Source organism: Syngnathoides biaculeatus, chromosome 8, assembly GCF_019802595.1.
Source record: "Syngnathoides biaculeatus isolate LvHL_M chromosome 8, ASM1980259v1, whole genome shotgun sequence".
NCBI classification, from domain to species: domain Eukaryota; kingdom Metazoa; phylum Chordata; class Actinopteri; order Syngnathiformes; family Syngnathidae; genus Syngnathoides; species Syngnathoides biaculeatus.
The window spans coordinates 16,802,260-16,824,187 of record NC_084647.1 but is presented as its reverse complement, the minus strand read 5'-3'; the positions used below and the strand labels follow the sequence as shown (position 1 = coordinate 16,824,187).

General features: G+C 43.9%; 1 protein-coding gene across 2 annotated transcripts in view; it reads right to left on the bottom strand.

The window, feature by feature from the left end:
- The window catches only part of LOC133504630 (neurobeachin-like), a 239,147-nt gene that overhangs the window by 136,657 nt on the left and 80,562 nt on the right, over positions 1–21,928 (bottom strand). For both annotated transcript variants that reach the window (XM_061827086.1, XM_061827087.1), the window contains exons 21-31: positions 20,651–20,843; positions 17,963–18,775; positions 15,992–16,206; positions 15,761–15,914; positions 15,231–15,405; positions 13,828–13,955; positions 13,485–13,598; positions 12,657–12,831; positions 10,650–10,974; positions 4,129–4,271; positions 1,260–1,398 (exon numbers count right to left, since the gene is read on the bottom strand). In XM_061827086.1, coding sequence (XP_061683070.1) covers positions 1,260–1,398; positions 4,129–4,271; positions 10,650–10,974; positions 12,657–12,831; positions 13,485–13,598; positions 13,828–13,955; positions 15,231–15,405; positions 15,761–15,914; positions 15,992–16,206; positions 17,963–18,775; positions 20,651–20,843 — 2,574 coding nt within the window. The remainder of the gene's footprint in view (positions 1–1,259; positions 1,399–4,128; positions 4,272–10,649; positions 10,975–12,656; positions 12,832–13,484; positions 13,599–13,827; positions 13,956–15,230; positions 15,406–15,760; positions 15,915–15,991; positions 16,207–17,962; positions 18,776–20,650; positions 20,844–21,928) is intronic.

The window sequence follows — 21,928 nt, the reverse complement described above, 5'->3', positions numbered from 1 at the left end:
CTTGCATCATGCGCTGAATCTAATTTCACTATGTACGCCAAGATTTTTATGTGTTTTGGGTTTGGGTTTTTTTTCTGTGAAACTGAGCCATCACTGAGATCAGGGTTACGCCGGGCTAAGGCAGGCACGGGCGCCATGGCAACGGATCCCGCATTTGTCTGGAGGAATACACGAGCGGGGGAAAGAGCCCAGCCGAGGCTCTCGGCCGGGACTGTCACAAACTGTTAGAGCTGAGGGGAGATGAGTCAAGGTCACTCGCGCACAAACACACACACGCATAAATGGGCGAGAGCAACTTCAATGTGGCTCTGGCTCTCACGCACTCCTGCACAAAAGGAAAATATTAATATTCATAAAAGAGCCATTCAAAAATTGGAGGATATTTTCAGTTTTCAAAAATAATCGATCCGGGACGTACAAACTCATCCATTTGTGTAAATCACAGTTGTCCTGAAACAAAATGCAACCCTGGCTGGAGTTAGTGATTTAAAAAATATTCCCAACATCAAAGAGCTGTTTAGTTGATAAATGTATTCCATGTCATTGCTAACTGTATCTTACTAAAGACATTGAAAAATAATAATAGTAATTGTGCTTTGAAGTTGGGTCTCAATCTTGTGACTAAAACGGCTTAACCAAGAGAAGAAGAGAAAATTGTAAACTACGTGACTGCAATAAAAATGACATCATTATGCCAATTGCACCAAAGCTAAGTCCCATCTGATATTTTTATTAGATATTTTTTATATATTTTATTCCATTTCTATGGAGTATGTCACTCAAACCAAGTCACCGCTGTTACTCATATGTTCAGAAAAACGTTTTGTTTATTAAGCCAAGTTTGTTCCGACCAGCTAGCATAGCAGCTACCATAACTAGCTAGCATGTAGTTGAGCAAAAGCTCCGCAATTAGCATGATTTTGCAACCCTGTTGGAGTAATTCTAGATTTAAATTGGTATTCACTGAATGAAATATAATTTTAGCTATTTGGGAAGGATTTATTCAACAATGTTGGAAATACAAATTTTTCAGGTGCCTGAGTATTTATGACAGGGTTGAGCCAAACACACCAAAATATATTAAGATGCCTAATAAGATAAAAAAATGTACCGTACCGCTGATGAATCAAATATGATTATCATTGTTTCTTAAAAACCTGCTGGTATATAGTGTGCTTTTTAAAAACATGGCTGGCTAAATTGTCTTCCAATTTTGGAATCCTTAAAGTCAGGGAGATGAAAAGCGTAGCCGGTTGCACCTCATGTTCTCGAGAGTGTCTTCAGGCATGGGCGCCAGTGTCTGCACAGCTGGAAGATTCTTACTGGTGGCGCCGTTCACGAGAGCCGAAGACGACGGCGCCGCGGAGGCCGCGCAAGCGACGCTGCCATCGACTCCTCCTGAAGGCAACAAAAACCATGATTTCATTGGGGTTTTTACAGTATGTTTTATACTGCACAGTACAACACCGCACACTATTATTTTGGTTATTTAAAAAGAGGCAAGAACAGATGGCATTTCCATTCATTTCAGTGGGGAAATTTGCTTTTTACAAATGACAGATTTGGGTTGAGTTTTTAAACCTGGTCATGTAAGTGAAGTACATTGTAAATCAAGGCAAGTAAAAGTGCAGCGAACCAGCACCTATTGGCAATTTGCTATTCACACATTTCACGCACTTTTTCCTGTGGAACCAGTCTTTGTTTTGAGCTTGTTACCTGCCACACAATTAAAACATTTTGAAATTTTAACACTTTTCTCGTCTTTTTCTCACAAGACGTGGATTCTCAAAAATGGAACCAGATCAGCTGTGCATTCAATTTGCTTTGACATTTGTACTGAATGTGAACCGACCGATTGTCTGCCTCCTACGTCAACGTCACCTCCAGATGCATGAGAAAGAATCCAAAACACGCAAAAGCAAGTTTGTGTGTGTGAGGCTCGTATCAGTGAGGTGCAGCAGTCAGCAGCACTTCCAAGATCAACACCTGGCCTGAAACGTGAAGGCCCAACAACAGAATCACTGATAACCTGAACCAGCATCAGTTTTTTCATGACGACAATCCAGTCCGTTGTCCTAGTCGGAAGCTGGGAATCCCCCAAACAATGTGAGATCACGGGATGCGCGTCAACGCCTCTGGCTTTCGGATGTGTTGGCCTCATTCCTGAGCAGCGCTCTTGCGGGGATTTTTTTTTTTTTTCAAGGCCTCTTGTTATACGGTGGGTCAAACTGAAACAGTTCAGTCGATTTTCAGCATGAAACCTAAGTCCAATCAACAAATATAAAGCACCTTGTTATGGGTTTGTTTCCCATTTCAGCAAGTTCATAATGAGCAAAAAAGGGTTTGTGCTACTTTCTGATGGTTAAAACGTGCCTGGGGTCAAATTGGACCCAAGACTGCTATTCCTGCACTACAACACAAGAGGACCATTGCAGGGACTTAAAAAAAAAAATAAAATAAAAAATGAGCTAATAGTAGCTCTTTGAGGTCCGTGGCAGTGAGACGGCTAAATCGAAACGAACGCAAGAAGCATCACTCGCATTTCCAGTCAACATACGCAGAGCGGAACAACACAACTCCATTTAGCTGCCAGATTTCAAGAGAAGTGTTTTATTGGCTAGCAGAAGGGGGAATTCTGCAGCCTGAAACAAAGCTTTGTATTGTCAGGGCGGCTGGAAGGTGGCCATGGGAGAGTCAGCAGCGCCATCTGGTGGAGTTGGGGAAAACATGCAGAAGGAAAACGGGGGAAAAAGACCTCAATCATCCCGTCGTGTTCAATTTCTTCCGTTCACGGGTCAATGTGACCCCTTTGAACCCAGCACGCACGTTCAAAATTGGTTTTGAAAATTTTCACTTTGTACTTTACTCGATGTGGACTGTCAACCAAATTTAACCAAATCATCATCTGGATTGAATTGGTGATGAAATTACAGGACAAATCCCTGCACGATGTTTCAAATTTCATTCACTAAAATTGGACAAAATATTTTAAAATGTTTTTTTTTTCTGTACAAGTGTGAGTGGAGTCTCAACCAAAATGTAAAAGACTTTGTGGCTACTAATAACGCACGATACGTGTTTAAAATTGGATACAGATTACAGAGAAAAGTAATCCATCCATCCATTTTCTTCACCGCTCATCCTCACGAGGGTCACAGGGAGTGCTGGAACCTCTCCCAGCTGTCAACGGGCAGGAAGCAGGGTACACCCTGAACTGGTTGCCAGCCAATCGCAGGGCACATAGACAGACAACAGTCGCACTCAGAATCACACCTACGGGCAATTTAGAGTGTCCAATTAATGTTGCATGTTTTTGGGACGTGGGAGGACACCGGAGTGCCCGGAGAAAACCCACGCAGGCACGGGGAGAACATGCAAATTCCACACAGGCGGGTCCTTGATTGAACCCGGGTCCTCAAAACTGTGAGGCCAACGCTTTACTAGCTGCTCCACCGTGCTGCCCCCAGAAAAGTATTCATTTATTAAATATATGTCACTTTTCAGCCATAATGAACAAACAGATCTGGATTCCATTTGGTTTGACATTACAGTTTTGGACTAGACATGCTCGAAATTAGATTTCAACCAAAAAGAAGGATTTGAAATTGTTTTTTTTTTTTTTTTTCAACTTTTTGTGCATTCTCACACAAAGTGAACTGGCTCAGATCTGGATTGAGTTTTCTTTGACACATTGCAGTTTCTGCGCCTTGATACTTTTACAAAATTGGATTAAAAATACATTTTCTTTGTTATTATTGTATGGGGATTCTCATGCAAATCGAACCAGATCTGATCTGTATTCAATTTGGTATGATTTTTCAACTCGTGACCCTGTGTGAGTGACGCCAATTTGACTCCAAATAGATAAAAAGGTGAAGTGATTGAGATTATTTGTTAAATTATGGATCTCTTCGCCAGTTTAATTGGATGAGATCTGGTTTCAATTTGGTTTGACAACACAGCTTCAGACCCAGCATACACATTGCAAACCTGACTCAAACTGGATAAAAAACTTTTGATGAGCTCTGGATTCAATTTGCTTTGACACTTTTGAGGTGCAGCACGACAAGAGCATTAAACTTGAAAACGAGCGACGTGTTAATCAAGCGAGCCGGCAGCCGAACGTACCCATGGTGTTGATCATGCTTTTGGGCGTGGCCGAAGCAGTCGCAAAGACGTTGGGTGTCACGGGGCAGGACGAAGGACTGCCCCCCGCCGTAGTGACGGCGAGACCTCCTTGGGGGGGCTTCTTGACGGGCACCACCACGCTCCTACGGGTCCAAATGCAACAATTGGACAAAGTTAACACATCAAGTAAACATCAGAAACTGCATCTGTAGCACTGAATCCATCCACCTGTTTGTGCATCAAATAAAAGTCAAGTTGTGACCTCTTCCAAGGCAGATGACCCGAGAGTTAAAAAAAATAAATTAAAAAACAACAGAAAACAGTCAAAGAAAGTGCTTTGTGTGGATGTTTGACGGCAGCTGCAATCCAGTTGAGCTCCGTTTGGGCCCCCGAAACGAAAGCCTCGCTTGTCTCTCAGCCGCTTCTCTGGAAACGCTCAAAGCCAGAAAATGGCTAATTCTTGTTTTGTGTTGCACGTCACGGCAAAATCTTGTTTTCTGACCCGAGCGTGAAAAAAAATAAATAAATTGATGGCGAGACGAAGACCGTGTGATTTCTTCCCTCTTAATAAAAAGAAAATCCAAACTAAATCTTTCAAATTAAGTTTCATCCCCTCTGGGATTTGCTTTCTTTGTTCTGAGCCAAGAGAATGCGGGCTTTTATAACTTTCTTCTTTTTTATGAGCAGGATACTTGAGAACGTATGAAAGACGCTTGCCCGAAATTGAAAAGGAACTTGGTCATTTTTGCTTGAAACTGTCATTGCAGGCATATTCCAGAGCTCGTGCTTTGACCAAGTCATCTAAATGATTCCAAAAAAAGACTTCGGTCTTGTCCCTTCGAGGGGCACCACAGTTTCGGACAGTTTTTACACCAAATGCCTTTCCGGAAGGCAGATGCACGCAAAACCACACTATTCGCACCCCAGTTGGTTTGGGAATTGGGAACTACCGTAATTTCTCGTAAATAATGCGCAATGTTTGAGGTTTTGTTTTGATCGCGACCTGCCGCTATGAAGAGCTGGTACAGATTGCAGCCGAATGGGGTCAAGAGGGTCCACTGTTAGCACGGTGGAGCTTCCCCTCAAAGCGCTGATAATGAGAAATAAAGGGAACCAAGACTCTTAGAATTCAAAAAATGCTTCCTCACAAACATCATGGATGGCATTGAAGATGAGAAGATGGGATCACTGTTCATGAATGCAGAACGCACCAGAACTGAACCAATTAATCAATTATGAGTTTGACAGTAATGCACCAAAGGTCGCTACGATGGATATTTTTCAGATTGGAGAAGAGTCAGATGCTCCTTTTGAAGTCAAGGATGTGTAATGTAGTGAATAAACTAAATTATGTACAAACGTTTTATGCACAAATATCTTATTTTATTTTAAGTTAAACAATGTTAAATAGTTTATTTAAGACGGTTATATGTGTTATCAACAGTATTAAAAAAATGTTATGCCATTGTTGAACATTTATTTTAGTTCGTTGAGGGATTCTGTAATTGCAGGGATCAGGACAAGCCCTATGGCCTGTCCCAAGATATATATTAATGGTGCATCAGCACATGCACAAAGATTATTATTATTAATGATTGATGTACAGATGATTTTTTGAAAACCAATACAAGTACAAGCAAAAAGAGTACAAACCTAGCAAAACAGAAATACAGATAAGATTGCTAATATTTTGAGCATATGGATAGCCGCAAATTGGTGGTGCGCATTGTACATTGGTAAAAGGGTTTTCGTGATTTTTTTTTAGGTCAACTTTGAGGGTGCGCATTATACTCGAGAAATGCTGGTATTTTTGGACGGTGCTGTCTGATACGGGTAGAGTGTAGTGTCAATGTACTATAACCAGAAAAAAGTAATCATCAAAAACAAAATTTGCCCCAACCACCACACATTGTGGTGACGTTTGTCTTTTAAAATTTGTAGCTTTAATTATACCTTCCATTAATTAGTCACCTTTCATTGGAACTCAACAACATTTTTGGGGTCCACAACACAAAACTCTGTGTCTGAAAATGTTTGAGAGAAAAAGAAACTAGCCATGGACAGCAGTTTCAACACAATCATCAGAGCAAAAGTAGGTGGACAAATAACGAGGAAGGTTTGAAGCAACCATTTTGGACAAATCCTGCAAAGCATTGCTACAAAATTCACCGAAATGAACGCCAATGGATAGCAGCTCGACTGTTGGCCTACGTTTCATTTTCGGACTACTAACGTTTGACGATCCTTTGGCGGATTTCTGAGTGCAAGTGTCGACTGCTGCCTGCAGTTTCAATTATGCATTGTTATCTTGTACTGTACGACGGGGGGGAAACTTTTGGAACTCTGCATGACAACCGGCTGACGACAAAACCAAAAATTGCACTAATTTTGTTTTTCGTCTACTCCGAGCAGAAGATCAAAACTGCGAAGAGCGAGTGAGAAAAGGTGCTTGAAAGCTCGCTGAAAGTGAGTTCTCTCATCTCCGGAGGATTTTTTTTTTCTTCTCCCGTGCTCTGAAGCTAACCGATGACAAGCATCATTTATCCGACGGACCTTTGTTCTGCTCTCCTGCGTGAAAGCTCATCGACAGCTATCAGAACATCTCGCGGAGACGAGGGAATCGCCAGAGGAACGCCGCCTGCGCGGGGGCGCTTGCATTCCACGTGAATAATTCATAAGCGCGCCGCTCATGAATCATGCATGGATTATCCGGAGCATATTTTATTAACAGGATTGTCTTAATTGAGTTGCGCTGAATAAAGCGGGGATTAATCTGGGAATGAATATTAATGAGGCCCGCGGCGCGCTATGCAAACCCGACTGTACGAGCGCTTCCGTTACACGTTCAACAGAGCGCGTCTGATATAATCCCGGTGTTTTATTTTGCCTTGCACACGGAAGATAGCGAGCGGAAACTGAAATTGAAACGAATTATCATTTTGCTTCATCACGCCTAAGACAATGTGTGACGACGAGCTCATTTGGAAGGAAGACTGGAAGATTTCTGATGTGAAACCGCCGCACTGCTGTACTACGACGACATTTTACAGGAAACTTTCCAAATGAATGATCAATTGAATGGAAGCAATCAGATTCATGCATGAATATAGACACTTTTTCGTCATAATCAGACATACATGGGTCATCTTTGTTGCTATATCTGAAGCTCACTAGTAGCGCAATTAAATATTGCTTCGTAATACAAAACGAAAAATTTTAAAGTACTGCTTTCTTAAATATATAGTTCTTTAAGTCAGGTTGATGCTAAAATGTAAATTTTATTCAAATTTATACTCGGGCTGCCACTTTGCTACAAAATTACAAGACAAGGACAGAGATTCCTTTTAAAATGGAGTCTGGGGACCCCTTGAGGTCCACAAGACATAGCTTGGGAATCATCCATCCATCCATCCATCCATCCGTGATCTACTGCTTTTCCATGTCGGGTCGTGGGGGGAAGTAGCTTCAGCACAGATACCCAGACTTCCCTTTCCCCAGCCACTTCTTCCAGCTCTTCCGGAGGGATCCCGAGGCGTTCCCAAGCCAGCCGAGCGACATAGTCTCTCCAGCGTGTCCTGGGTCGTCCTCGGGGTCTCTTTCCGGTGGGACATGCCAAGAACACCTCACCAGGGAGGCATCCGAATCAAAGGCCCCAGCCACCTCATCTGGCTCCTCTCAATGCGGAGGAGCAGCGCCTCAACACTGAGCCCCTCCTGGATGATCGAGCTTCTCGCCCCATCTCTAAGGGAGTGTCCGGACACCCTGCAGAGGAAAATCATTTCGGCCGCTTGTATCCGGGATCTTGTTCTTTCGGTCACGACCCACAGCTTGTGGCCATAGGTGAGGGTAGAAACGTAGATCGACTGGTAAATTAAGAGCTTCGCCTTTCGACTTAGCTCCCTCTTTACCACAACAGACCGATACAAAGTCCGCATCACTGCAGACGCTGCACTGATCTGTCTGTCGATCTCCTGCTCCATTCTTCCCTCACTCGTGAACAAGACCCCGAGATACTTCAACTCCTCCACTTGGGGTAGGAACTCATCCTCGACCTGGAAAGGGCATGCCACCCTTTTCCGACTGAGGACGATAGTCTCGGATTTGGAGGTGACTATTCTCGTACCAGCCGCTTCACACTCTGTTCAGTCCGAAATATGTACGTGGATGTCAAATGTGCAGGCGATAACATTTAGTTATACACAAAAATAAGCGTGAATAATCCCAAGACTACCTGTGGGCTGTTTGGTGAGCAGTGACTTTTTGACACTATTTATCCACCTGTTGCCATTCATACAACAGTAACGGTGCAGATTTAACGCCAAGTACAATTGTGACGATTTTTGTTCTATTGTGCGTCATGCAATTTTTCCAATGTAAAACATGCACCGGATTTGTCGAATCTGGAGACACACACATCCACACGTGAAAAAGATATTTCTCTCCTGCTCTCCGAATTTGCGGCAGGCGGAAGCAGGTGCTCTCGCCTTCAAGTCATTTTCGTGGCTCCCGTCTTCCTTTTTGACGTTGTCACGTCCAATATGCGTCCATCCTGACGGGCCAGTGAAAGCCCCGTCCGTCCACAGCTGGCGGCTCATTTGGCTGACAGGTGGCAAACAATTCGACACGGTGAAGGAGGGTGAGGGGGGGTTGGGGGGGTCGGACACGCGAGACAAAGTCGTTCGCCGGGATAGCTGCTGTGAAAGCGTTTTAAAAATGATACTCTGAGCTGTAGAAACTCATTTGGGGCTGCCACGTCGTATTAGCCGAGCGAGCGCTGAGGTGGGCGCGAGGGCCGCTTCTGTTTAATCTGTCATCAACACCCTGGAGACCTCCCTGCCGCCTCTGCCCCCGCCCCTATTCATCAGGCGTACGCGTACCTTACACCCCCCCACACACACACGATACACAAGGTATAAAGTGTCGTTTGTGTGTGTCCGGTTGAATTACTTGTCAAAATATGTTGCATTTTGTTTGGCTCTTTAGTACAAATTCTACTGTTTTATACGCTTCAAATAAGGATGTGACTCTGGAGTACGAATATGTTCAATGTCAGAATAGTTATACATTTTACTTTGAATATTTTTGATAAGAAGAAACAGGACTTTTTTTCCATTACATTGAGCGACCCCCTCCCACCGCCCCTTCCTGGAAGCCGTCATCTTATCATGGTGGAGGGGTTTGTGTGTCCCTATGAATCTAGGAGCCATATTATCTGGGTCTTTACCCCCCCTGGTAGGGTCACCCACGACAAACAGATTTTAAGTGAGGGAGCAGACAAAGCACGGACAAAAGACGCGTATGATGGTATAAACCACAGGTATCAAACTCAGGCCCGGGGGCCAGATTTGGCCCGCCACATGATTTTATGTGGCCCGCGGAACCAAATCTAGAGTGTCAATTTTCATCATTCTTACAAAATCTGTACCAAAATTTCAAAATCTCATTATCATAAATAATAAAGTTGAGATATTACAAGCATTTTTTTTTACTAAATGAAAAACACGTTGCCCTTGATTTCCGATTCCAGAAGTAGTTCATTAAATTGATGATGTAAATATGATGAGACAATTAAATATTTTTATTGTTTCAGTCACAACGGCCCTCTGAGGGAATCCGGAACTACAATGCAGCCCGCGACAAAAATGAGTTTGACACCCCTGGTATACACAAATGGATTAAGGTTTCCCTTGTTTGGGACACGGGTCGCCGGGGGCCCCCACAGCCAACTGGAGCCACGTCTGGAGGAGGGGCTCAAAGGCAAGCAACTGGTGGGTGGGCACAGCTTAAAAAGGGGTAACATGGGTCGCCCCCCCCCCCCCCCCCCCGACTTGGCATGGGGTCACCACCTGTGGGAAGGGCTATAGAAGCTGAAGGCAGGGACCTTGGTCATCCGATCACCGGCTACAGAAATTGACTCTAGAGACGTGGAATGTGACCTTTCTGGTAGGGAAGGAGCCCGAGCTGGAGTCTGATGTTGAGATGGTCTGACTAGATCTAGTCAGGCTGGTTTCCACACACTGCTTGGGCTCTGGTACCAGTCCTCTTGAAAGGTTTTGGACTCTGTTCCACTCTGGAGTTGCCCAGAGTGAGAGGCACCAAGCAGGTGTGGGTATACACATTACCCCCTGGCTCTTGGGGTTCGCCCCGGTGGACAAGAGAGTAGCCTCCGTCCACCTTTGGGTGGGGCTGGGAGATGGCTCCTGACTGTTGTTCGTGCCTCCGGACCAAACAGCAATTCAGTGCACCCACCCTTCATGGAGTCCTCAGAGGGTATGCCTCTGGGGACTCCATTGTGAGACCTGGAAGTGCGTGAACCCATGCATGAGTCATTGTTCCCTCCAAGCTTCTGATGTGGCCTCCGTGCATTGTGCCATTTTGCAATGTGATTCAATGAGTGTGGGGTGACTGGCTGCTGAAAGAATCCACGCCCCACAGCTTGAAAACCACTGGACTAGATTGAGTTGGCATTACCAACTTGTGGCTGTACAATACAATGAATATCTTTTTTCTGGACTAGGTACCTGTCAAAGGAGTGAAACTGCATGGGCAGAGTGGTCTGGACCTTGGCTACGAGATCAGGGCAGGACACCGGTTCTAGCCCCGCCTCCACGCCCTCCGCAGGGGAGGCCACCAGACTCTTGAGGATCTCCTTGACGTTGAGGCCCGAGGAGGACGTCGGCGGCGGAGGCTCAGGGAAAAGCTCGCCGGCATTGCCGGCGCTGCGGTTGGAGCCGTCGACGACGCTGACGACCCGCTGGGCCGCGACGCTCGGCTCACGGAGGTGAACGGCTTGCTCCTCCGAAGGTGAACTCTGGTCCGGACGGCCCCCGAATGTCTGCCCTCTTTCTGCAAGGGGCAAAAATAACAACACAGAAACCTGATTTTCATACGGCCCACATGAAATGAAAAGCAGGAAACAGTTGAGAATAATATTAAAATAGTTATGCAAGCAAAAATATTGCTCTTGGTATTATGCACTCACTGGGAAAAACATTCAGCTCACCTGCACAATATTAAATGTATAATAATACATACATGTATTGAAGTTTGATATGAAATGCAATAGAAAGACTATTTATATATAAAATAAACCAACAAATACAATTAGAAAAAAAATCTATAACAAATCATGTAAAAGCAATCAAAGCAATTATAAAACAGAACAAAATTATCAAATAAATTTTTACTTTAATACATAAGGAAAAATACAAAATGTTTTCCAAATTGGCAATACAACTACTAACTTAAAGCCATAATTCTTTTTTGTTTGAAAAAAAAAAAAAAGAAGTAATTTTCAATGGGGCTACTACAGCAGCATTGTGTCATCTACTGATGATGACAATGTAAGTAAGGCCATCTTGCTTTCTTTTTCCAAATTTCTTTTTTTTTAATATTTAGTGTCTATCCTATAATTTCCCGTGCTGGATCACTTGGTGGCAGTGTAAAAGGACCTTTCACACATAATTATGTTACCTACGAACCGGCATGCCCAAATATGGACACCACGCAGGTCGATTGGAGGTCGCCGGGGTCATAATCCCAGTGATAAAGGCTTGCTTGTAATACTCAATTTCAGCGTTAGAGGACGCTAAAAATCGCAGATAAAAGCTTTATACTGTACTATAAAGAAATCAAATATATATCAAGATTTGTAAAACGTAATATAAAATACACATATATAATTCCTAAAAAATTTATATAAATATATGAATATCAAAATTTATACATACATATATATATATATATATATATATATATATATATATATATACACACACACACACACACACACACACACACCACACACACACACACACACACACACACACACACACACACTAGTTGAGTCACTAACACTAGTCTGCTAGTGTTAATTGCATATATATGTATATTTTTTTTTTCTACAAATAGTTGTAGTAGCAGTATTTTTTTTTTCTTTTCCAGAGAGTTGGTGATATGGAACACAGATGCTTAATGTATGTCACACAGGCCATCCAGTATTAGCACTGATCCCAGCGGCCCCCAAATGAGGTCAGCAGGGTCGGATGCAGCCTGTGACTGCTCTGCTCTCCCAGACAACAGCCTGCCGTTCGCAGTGGGCCAAATTCCCCCATTTTCTGTCTTCCGGCAACCTCCGTGATCCCATTCCGCTCTGGCAGATTGCTCAGCTAATGGCCGCTGACAGAGGCTGGAAATAACCGGCCGAGGATACGCTTCTGCTTCCACCGAAATCGCCAAAACAGTAGCCGGGCAACTTGTGGCTGCATTCCTGTCCCTCAGCTAGTACCCATGCATTATATTTTATGAATCCCTTGAGGGAAAATTAATCAGGGCTCAAAGCGACGCCACCTGACATCTGGATTTTCTCGTGTGGAGGCGGACTGAAGCAATATGAGTATGCCCAGCACCTCGCGTGACAGAAGTGAATCATCATCATTCATTATTTTTGACAATCCAACAAAAAATATAAAAAAACGTTTCTAACGCAGTGACCACAAGTGTGAATGTGAGAAGAGTTAAAGACTCACCTGCGGAGGAAGGTGAGTCGGCGTTGTGATGACGGTGGGCGCACTGGCCCGACTTGGCACCAGTCCGGCCCGTCTCACGCTGAGGCTCCAGAATGTCACGGTACTTGGACACCATGAGAACCGAGATGAAGTAGACCACCGCCAGAGCCAGGAACTGTGCTTGCTTGCTGTCATCCTGAATCACAAAACGAGACCTCACAATGATAATCATCATTATCATAAACCCCCAAAACAAATGTATTTTAAATATTTGAAATACAATTTCCCAAAAAATGATTCATAAACCTGCATAGAAAAATTTTAAAAATTGAAAACGAGTTAAAAAAATTGTAATTATGCACATCAAATGTATGTTTAAATTAATGACATTCAAAAACTTTTTTTTCCAGTGTTAATTGCAAATGTTTTTTTAACATTATTTTTTTCCTCTTCATTGCAAATGTATTCCTGATTTTTTTTTTATTTTTTATTTTTTGGGGAGGGCGGGACTCTCTCTGCCCATTCACAATCTCCTGCTTATCCTGCTCCAGGTTGCAGGAGACTGCAGCCTAAACCAGCACACTGTGGGCAAAACGATCTAGACTACACCCTGGACTGGTCTCCAGTCAATTACAGTATATACATGTTCTCAAGCCAGTATACATTTACACCCACTAACAGACACCACCCCCCAAAAAAATGTATTCCACAACATTCGCACCACCACAGAGTCGATCCTTGGGGTATTTTGGCAAAAACACTTCCCACTATTTAAATTGTCTCACCCCCCCCCTCCAAAAAAAATGGATACAGCGTATAAACGTCTCTTCCATTTCCTTTCAGACTCACTACGTCACGGAAGACCACAGCACGCAGGCGGTTGATGTCCACATCCTGCAGGAGGCGATCGGGGTCCTTGATGGGAGACGGGTTACCCGAAACACTTTCGAACGTGCTCCAAAGCTAAGAGAGAAACATGGGTTTTGGGTTTATTTGCGGGTTATGTGGGGAAACTCAAGTATGATAGAGGAAAAACTGTCAGAGTATATGGGGGGGAAAAAACAAAAAAAATAAGATAGTTTTCTCTTTCCCACACACAGCGTGGCATAGATACGTAGGTAAGTAACGGGACAACTGGAGCGGTCACGAGCTCGGATCGTGGCAACTTATTTTTGCACGCAAATTGCCGTACCTTGCTGGGAATCACGGCGTTTGGCGCCACGTCCTGGCACTTGTTGTTGTTGAGAGCGCACGGTTTGTTCCCGCGATCGCCGTGCCTCTGCCTGCACTCGAGACAGCTCCTCACAGCCATGCAGCACACTGCACGTGCACAGAGGAAAGGAAATGAAATGATAACATGCAAAGACGTCAGAAGCGCCGCGATAACCTTCCACGGGAGGAAGCGCCGGCCAAGCACCCGGGACCCTTTCACCACTGAGTCTCTGATGACAAATTAAGTCTTTGCGACAGGGACACTTTATGATAAACTCACAAATGGACTTTTAATCTTACTACAGTGGTAGCCTGAACTGAATTAGTTCCATTATCAAGGTCATAACTCAATTTTATTGTATATAAAATCACTTTTCCCCACTGAAATGCTATTAATTAGTTCCAGGACCCCCCACCCTAAAAAAAAAAAAAACCACCAATTTCCTCACGTTTATCCATCCATCCATTTTCTTTGCCACTTATCCTCACAAGGGTCGCGGGGAGTGCTGAAGTCTATCCCAGCTGTCAACGGGCAGGAGGCGGGGTTCACCCTGAAGTGGTTGTCAGTCAATCGCAGGGCACATGGAGACAAACAGCCCCACTCACAATCACACCTAGGGGGAATTTAGAGTGTCCAATCAATGCATGTTTTTTTGGGATGAGAGAGGAAAGTGGAGTTCCCGGAGGAAAGCCACGCAGGCACGGGGAGAACATGCAAACTCCACACAGGTGGGGCTGGATTGAACCCGGGACCTCAGAACTGTGAGGCCAATGCTTTACCAGCTGAGCGACCATGCCGCCCCCCTCACGTTTATATTGAGGAAAATTCAGACTGTTGTCAAATACGAATATAAAACAATAAAACAGGACAAAGGAAAATGTAAAGCGATAAAACTGGTGGTACAGTTGTGTCTTGTGCCTTTGGAAGGGGAGGGGGGTGACCTTCTGAGCTCTAACTTGAGCTGTGGTTGTCCATTTTCAAACAGGCTAACCTCTGCTCCTTACAAGTGTTATCATGTTGTAGGTGTGTTTGGCTGCCTGTCCTGTTCAATTAAAAAAAAAAAAAAAAAAAACAAGCATGAGTTGGTCACTTGAAAAACATGACAAGACAGCTCCCTCAAAGCAGGCTTATATAAGAGGTTTTTTTTTTGGGTGGGTGGGGGGTTGAATGCATGGATGGGTGGAATAAAATATGTGCGTCTGGAAACTTTAATTGAGCAAAAAAATGCATTTACATACTAATTTTCAAAGATTCTACAGTAAATTGTTCTCTTCGCTGTCATACAAAATGACACGTTCACATTTAATTGAGAAACGAGTGCCCTCGACCTGTGTTGTTTTAAATATTTTTTTAATTAGCAACAATTGACTGAGCGCGCTTACCGAGTCTCAGGCACTGACGCATGAGGCCGCCGGACGACATGTTCTTCTCCGCTTCGATCTCGCTGAAGTTGAGCGAGCTGGAGAAGACCAGCACGTCCACCAACACCATCAAGCGGGACAGGAACGTGATGGCGGTCTCCGAGGACATGCCTTGCGTCGCCTCGATGGTCTCCACCTCAATTAATTAAAAAAAAAATAGGATTTATTTAATATTACCATTATTAGACAGAAACCCCACCTTCTTGCAGTTCACAATACCACCTGTTCAATCTTTTAGTTTCTGTGGAACAGACTATGCAATTGAAGAAAAAAAAAAAAATCACCTATTCCTACATTTTTTGTAGCAGCCTATAAGACAGGTATCTTAATGAAATGCTCTTCCACTAGATAGCAGAGGCTACACGATTAACCCGTGTATCCACCTGAAACCTTTTTGTGCGGTGGGATTCTTCTAATGTTGCTTCGTCTCAGTGGTGAGCAGTACCCACTTATCCACTAGATGGCACTGCAGCCCCACAGTGAGCTCTTACAGAAGGAGAGGTGGCCGCAGAGAGCAGAGGCAGGATTCCTCCGCAGGCGATGATGATGTTGTCCACCATCTGCGAGATGAGGTGGATGGTGTTGTGGACGAAGATGATGTTCTCGCTGCTGTTGACAAAGTCCATGACGGATTTGGTTGAGTGGCTACAAGGGGACAGAAGGGGGAGATCCTGTTTAGCGGTACACATGCGCAAACGGAACACCCGTGAGTGGGTGCGCACCTCTTCCAGACGTGCACGTCGCTCTCCAGCGCAAACAGCAGGTCGGCCAGCAGCCTCTGATGCAGGGCCGACCATTTGAACTCCGGGATGCGGAACATGGTGGTGCGGGGGCCCGGGCTGAACTGACGTCGCTGCTGCTGGTCCTCGTCCGTCAGGGCGCCGCCGGGCCGGAAGTCGTCGCTGTCCGCCGCGGCGCCCAACCGGCCGTTGAGGCTCTGAAAGCAAAGAGACATTAGTAAACGAGACAAGGACCTCTGTCATGTATAAATAGCGAAATCTTCTTCCTATGAGCGGAACTTTACTGAATATTAGTGATTTCCTAATTTCAAGGTGATGGGTACTCGTGAAGTACAATCGCGCATTGAGTCCTCCTCGCCAGTAGTTGGCGGTACACTGCGGTAGCTTGAGATTTGAATCAGAAAAAAGTTGTGGGAATTTAAAAATAACTTTTTTCATCAAGATTATGATTTAATACCCACTGCTCTAATTCTGATTTGGACCCCACCTGTCACTCCCCCCCACTTGTGACGACAAGTGTTTTACGTGCACATATTTTTGTATTGTACATGAAGTATTCAATTGAAGATTCAAGATTCTAAGATTATATGAATGCCAGAAAAGTGTCAATTTCTCAGTTATTCATGACATTTCAGTTTCAGTTATTACTGTTACTGTTTTGCATAGTGATTTGTGGGTATAAGATGTGCATTTGACATTTTGTCGAAAGCTGATCTTTAATTTCTTGGTGCCGACTCGCGGTATGAAGAGCTTCTAAATGTGTCCACAGAGGAAGATTCAATTTGAGTAAAAACGTTTTGATGATCACAGATTGTTTGTACGCACGATTTAAGCGCAAAATTATGCATACAGATTGTTTGTGCCTCATTCACAAATGAGACCAATCAGAGGTTGGTCTTCACTTATCACGTCCTCCCCTCATGAACAACATCCCTCCATCTAGTTTAGACACACACACATTTAGATGGAGTGCGTTAGTGAGTGTGAGTGGGTTGCATAGATAGAGAAAGTTTATTTTTATCCTGTCTTATCTTTTTCCTCATGTAATGAAATGTACAATCGGACCTGCACGTTTTTGAAATGCTGGAGGTAGTCGCAGTCCCTGGAGGAAATATTCAGACTCCATGCAGCAAGGCTGGAGCCAAGATTCAAACCCAGGAACCTCACGATTGCAAAGCAGACGGCGCACCCATGAATGCACTGTGCTCCAACGTGAGGAATCACTTTGCGCGCTTGGTGAGAAATGACTCGGCATTTCAGGCCGTTCGGAATGATAAAAATGCAAAAAGTCCCCACGTGACCACCATCGCCAGCTGCTCAATGAAAAATGACGACAATAACGACAACTTCAGTGCGGCCGATAAACAAATGAGCGAGTCAGCGAGACGCTGCCAAAAAGCTCGTTGAGATGCATCAGCGAGAGTGAATCAAACCTGAAGGGAAACGAATGCGTTAAAATACTTTGGAGTGGTAAGCACGGTTCTGGCTTCAAATCACGGCTTGTCTAGGCTGTGTGTGTGTGTGTGTGTATACATGCGCACCAGCAAGTGCAAAGGAAACAAACGTGACTGTAAAATCTAAGGGTTCATTAACCTGTTTCATATGTACTAAATGTATTATCTCGTCGATGTTTTACCATTGAAATATAAATAGATAAGATGAGCATAGGTTATTTACAGTTAAAATTAACAATTTTAAATGAAATACAAAATTATTGGAAGAATAAATTTTAAAGTTTCAAAATGGATAATCATTTGGAAACGATCATAATAGAAATGAGCATATTGTATTACTTCTATTTTTTTCAGATTATTTAAATCTATCTACAAATGACCTGCCCCTCTTTGTCCTCTTTTTCAAAGTGAAAATTGGCCCAAGAAAAGGTCACGCACTTGAAAAGAAAATTAGCAGCAGCTAATAGCGGCAGCGTTCGTATGCTCGTCAGCATCTGACCTGTGTGGTCGCAGTGGTCTGAATCTTCATCTCCCGACTGCCCTCCTCTGCATTTTCTGTTCCCGAGGGCTTGTCGCTCCTGCTCCCGACAGCGGAAAGGTCACCCTTAGGGGGCGCCACAATACTTCCCCGTCTTACGTCTGAATTTGAGGTCGCCTCCACAGACTTGATGCCCTGGAGTTCAAATTCATCCTTTTCCATGATCCCGGGTAAGGAGGAAAAGTCGGAGGTGCCGAGAAGGGCCACATCACTGCCGGGTGGAGGTTGTGAAGATGGAGCTGGATTCAAGTCAGACAACAAGGCCTCCTTCACCTTGCAGAACAAGAAAGGGTTGCCCCGAGGGACGACGTCTTTGTCGTCGTCAAGCGAGATGAGGGGGGCTGAAATCTGCTGGTCTGCAGTATTGCTCTTTGGCAGCATCACGGCGCAGTAAACGTCATCCAGCAGCGAGTCCACCTCCATCAGCGAGTCCATGTCGTCCATCTTGACCTCTGTGGCCTCCACCTTTTCGGCCTTGATGTCCACCAGGAGGTGCTGAACTTCGGCTTCGACGCCGTCTAGCGCCGCGCTCTCCTCCGCCGTTCGCCCTTCGGCCAGCGGGTTTCGCGAGTCGGCGCCGTCGCTGCCCGGCGACTGGGAGCTGCCGTCCATTTCTCCGATCCCCGCCGAGCTCGCGATGCCGGCCGCCTGAGCCGACAGACCCGAGATGGTGCTGACTGAACCTTTCTTCCCTTTCTTGATGTTTTCCTCTTCTTGACGCTGGTATTCCTCATACATCTTGGCCAGATACTCCTTATGTGCCTCGTATGTTACCTGCCACACAGTTCACATACAAGATTTATGATACATTTGTAAAGCATTTTAAAGTAATACCTTGATTTATAAGTGGACCAATTAAACACATTTTTCAAATTATTACGTGTTTAATCTGAAAGACAGTCCATATATCTTGAAAGGGGACTTAAACCAACATTTTTAATGCAAGAACACATCTTATGTGCCAGTAAGAGTGAAAACATGGCACTCTAATTCCAGTAATTTATAGAATAAGTATTGCCGTAACCAAGCTATAAGCCTCAATTTTTTTTTCCACACGCTTTTTTATGCGGTGATGCGGCTTATTTGTGCATTTTTCCGAACGGCGGCAAGGGGACACTCAAGCAAAAAGGTAAGAGTGAGACCAGTGGAATATATATGCCGAGGAAGTGACTTTTACTAGTATGTTTTTTTGTTTGTTTTTTTTTTAACCGGCCCTGTTAGCGCTGTTTGTTTAGCATGTTTCTTCTGTGTTACTACCGTGTCTCAGTGATTTATGTATGTTTTTTTTTAAACCAGCTCTGTTAGTACTGTGCTACCGTGTTGCTACTGTCTTTTTTTTGCCAGTATTTTTTTTTTTTTTAATCAGCCCTGTTCGAGCTACCTTTGTTGTTGCTATGTTAAGATAAGCTAAGGTATTAAAACTTTGAGAACTCTGTGTACTGTCTTTGTTAGTAAATATCTCGTGTTTTAATGTGGGTTTCAATGTGGGCACTTGCGGCTTTTACACACATGCAGTTAATGTACGTACCAAATGGTATTTCCTTTACAAAGGTACTGGGTGAGGCTTATAATCAGGTGCGCTCTGTAGGCCGCAAATTAGGGTAAACAGGATAATTAAAGTAAGGGGTACAACAGTGGAGGAAAATGTGAATTAAAGCATCTGCCTCACAGTTCTAAGGACTGGGGTTCAAATCCCAGTTACGCCTGTGTGGAGTTTGGATGTTCTCCCCGTGCCTCCGTGGGTTTCCTCCAGGCACTCCGGTTTCCTCCCACATCCCAAAAACATGCAGCATTGATTGGACACTCTAAATTGCCCCTAGGTGTGATTGTGATTGCGACTGTCTCCATGTGCCCTGCGATTGGCTGGCAACCAGTCCAGGGTGTACTCCGCCTTCCGCCCGATGACAGCTGGGATTGGCTCGAGCACTCCCACCACCCCTGTGAGGATAAGAGACTTCGAAAATGGATGGATGAAATTAAATGACGGCGCCATGTTTCGCAAATTTATCATCGGCTGCAGCCCTGTCATGATGACAAAGTGCCAGGAGAGGGTAGCTTTTTACCACAGCACTCAATTGAACCGTGTCACTCACAATTTAAAGTTCAGATTTGGATTTTTTTGTTTTCCAAACAATAATGAGTGCAAGTAGTTAGGTTGGATACATTTGAGTAAGCTTGGTTTAATAAAAAGTGATCGTTAGGCGGAACTGTGAAAGTGTCGGGCTCATTTTCGCCTATTCAACAGTTCATCCTTTTAATTATTGCATGAGCTCTAAAACATTTGAAAAGGAGTCCACTGGGCCCCAAATTATTTTTACCTACAAAAGACTATTCCCATTTCCCTTGTTGTAATTGTACAACACTATGTGCAACCGAATGGAGCACAATGTGCCGACGTCCTCGTTATTTTTGCTTTGGGTGCCATCCAATAACACGGAACGCGCCGACACTTTGCCCCTACTAGCTTAACGTCGCTGTAGGCCGGCGGCTCAGAGACAAATAGTATCTACCTATTGTTCGCATCCCTGGCAACATCACGCGGGAATTGCATCCGTGCCCCTTTGACTGCTTCCAAATATGAGCAAGCTTGCACAGACATGTCTTTGCGAACAATGTTGCTTTTCTTTTGTTTGTTTTTTTGTTACCCACCTTGGAGTGGGCAATGGAGAGCGTGTCCACCCACACACGCCAGCCGCCCCACTCGTGCTTAATGGCGTGATACAGCAGGATCCGGAAGATGTTGTACACCATCTCGGTGATTTTGTGCTCGTCTGGGGTTTTGGGGTTGATGTAACCCAGAGAAAACATCCAGTCCTGCCACACGGAGCACTGAAGCAGACACCTGTGACACGGGATAGGGGGGCAAAAGGTCAAAAAGGTCAACTGCCGTGGTAAAAAAAACATTTTCATCATTTGTATCAAGGGAAGCACTTTTATGGGACAATCATTTTGATTTGCAGTACCTTGGGCATGTTTTTCACAGATAGTACCAGTAACCAATTCCAATATGATTGCCTTTACAACACAGAGGTAAAAAATGTTGCTAAATAATATGACTCTTAATCGTTACATAACTGGATGTACACAGTGTGCACATTTACAGAAGGCTTGATGCCGGCATCCTGTTTTTTTTTTTTATGTATTTCCACTTGACAGCTAAACATTGTAACACCCACACATTAGCAAACACCGCCAAAAACAATTACCTTCTCTTCATGCTGTTTTTTGGCCGGTGATTTTGGAAATGAGGTTTCAAGAGCAGGGAGGAGTTGAAAAAAAAAATTAATTAAGTTGTCAACAGTACAAAGAACAGTGGGCCAAATGAAGGAGGGAGCGGGCCAGAGCAAAAAGGCAGTGAGTTTTTTTTTTTTTTTATTATCATTTTTAATTACCAGTGTGAGGCCTCAAAGCAAGACGGATTCATCTATAATATTTTTAATGAATTATATGCAACGAGTGAGCCTATTCTACATCCATAACGAGCTCCAGCGCCAGCACGATGTGATGTATTTTTTTCCCCACAAAGTGTCTTATTAACATGACTGGGACATGCTTTCGTCAATAATTCCCCAAGGAGAGCGAGATTATGAACACCCACATACCTGTCCACCACTAATACTCAACAAAATGCGTCAATAATACGTCAATACCATTTTGCCCCAATGACTTTAGCAAATTATTCTATCATTATATTTCTACCTCTATTTGTTGTTGAACACAAATTAAACAAAAATGCACATTTAGTATTTGACAAAACATCTTACAAAAGTCTGCAAGTTTAAACCTGACCCATAATGCGAAAAGTCATAGACGGGCTAATGAATTTGGCATAAATGTCACTGTAAAAAAAAGTCAATGAATATTCCAATAGAAATGGCACAGCTAACTCGGCAGAACAATAATACTTATTCTTTCGACTATGAAATC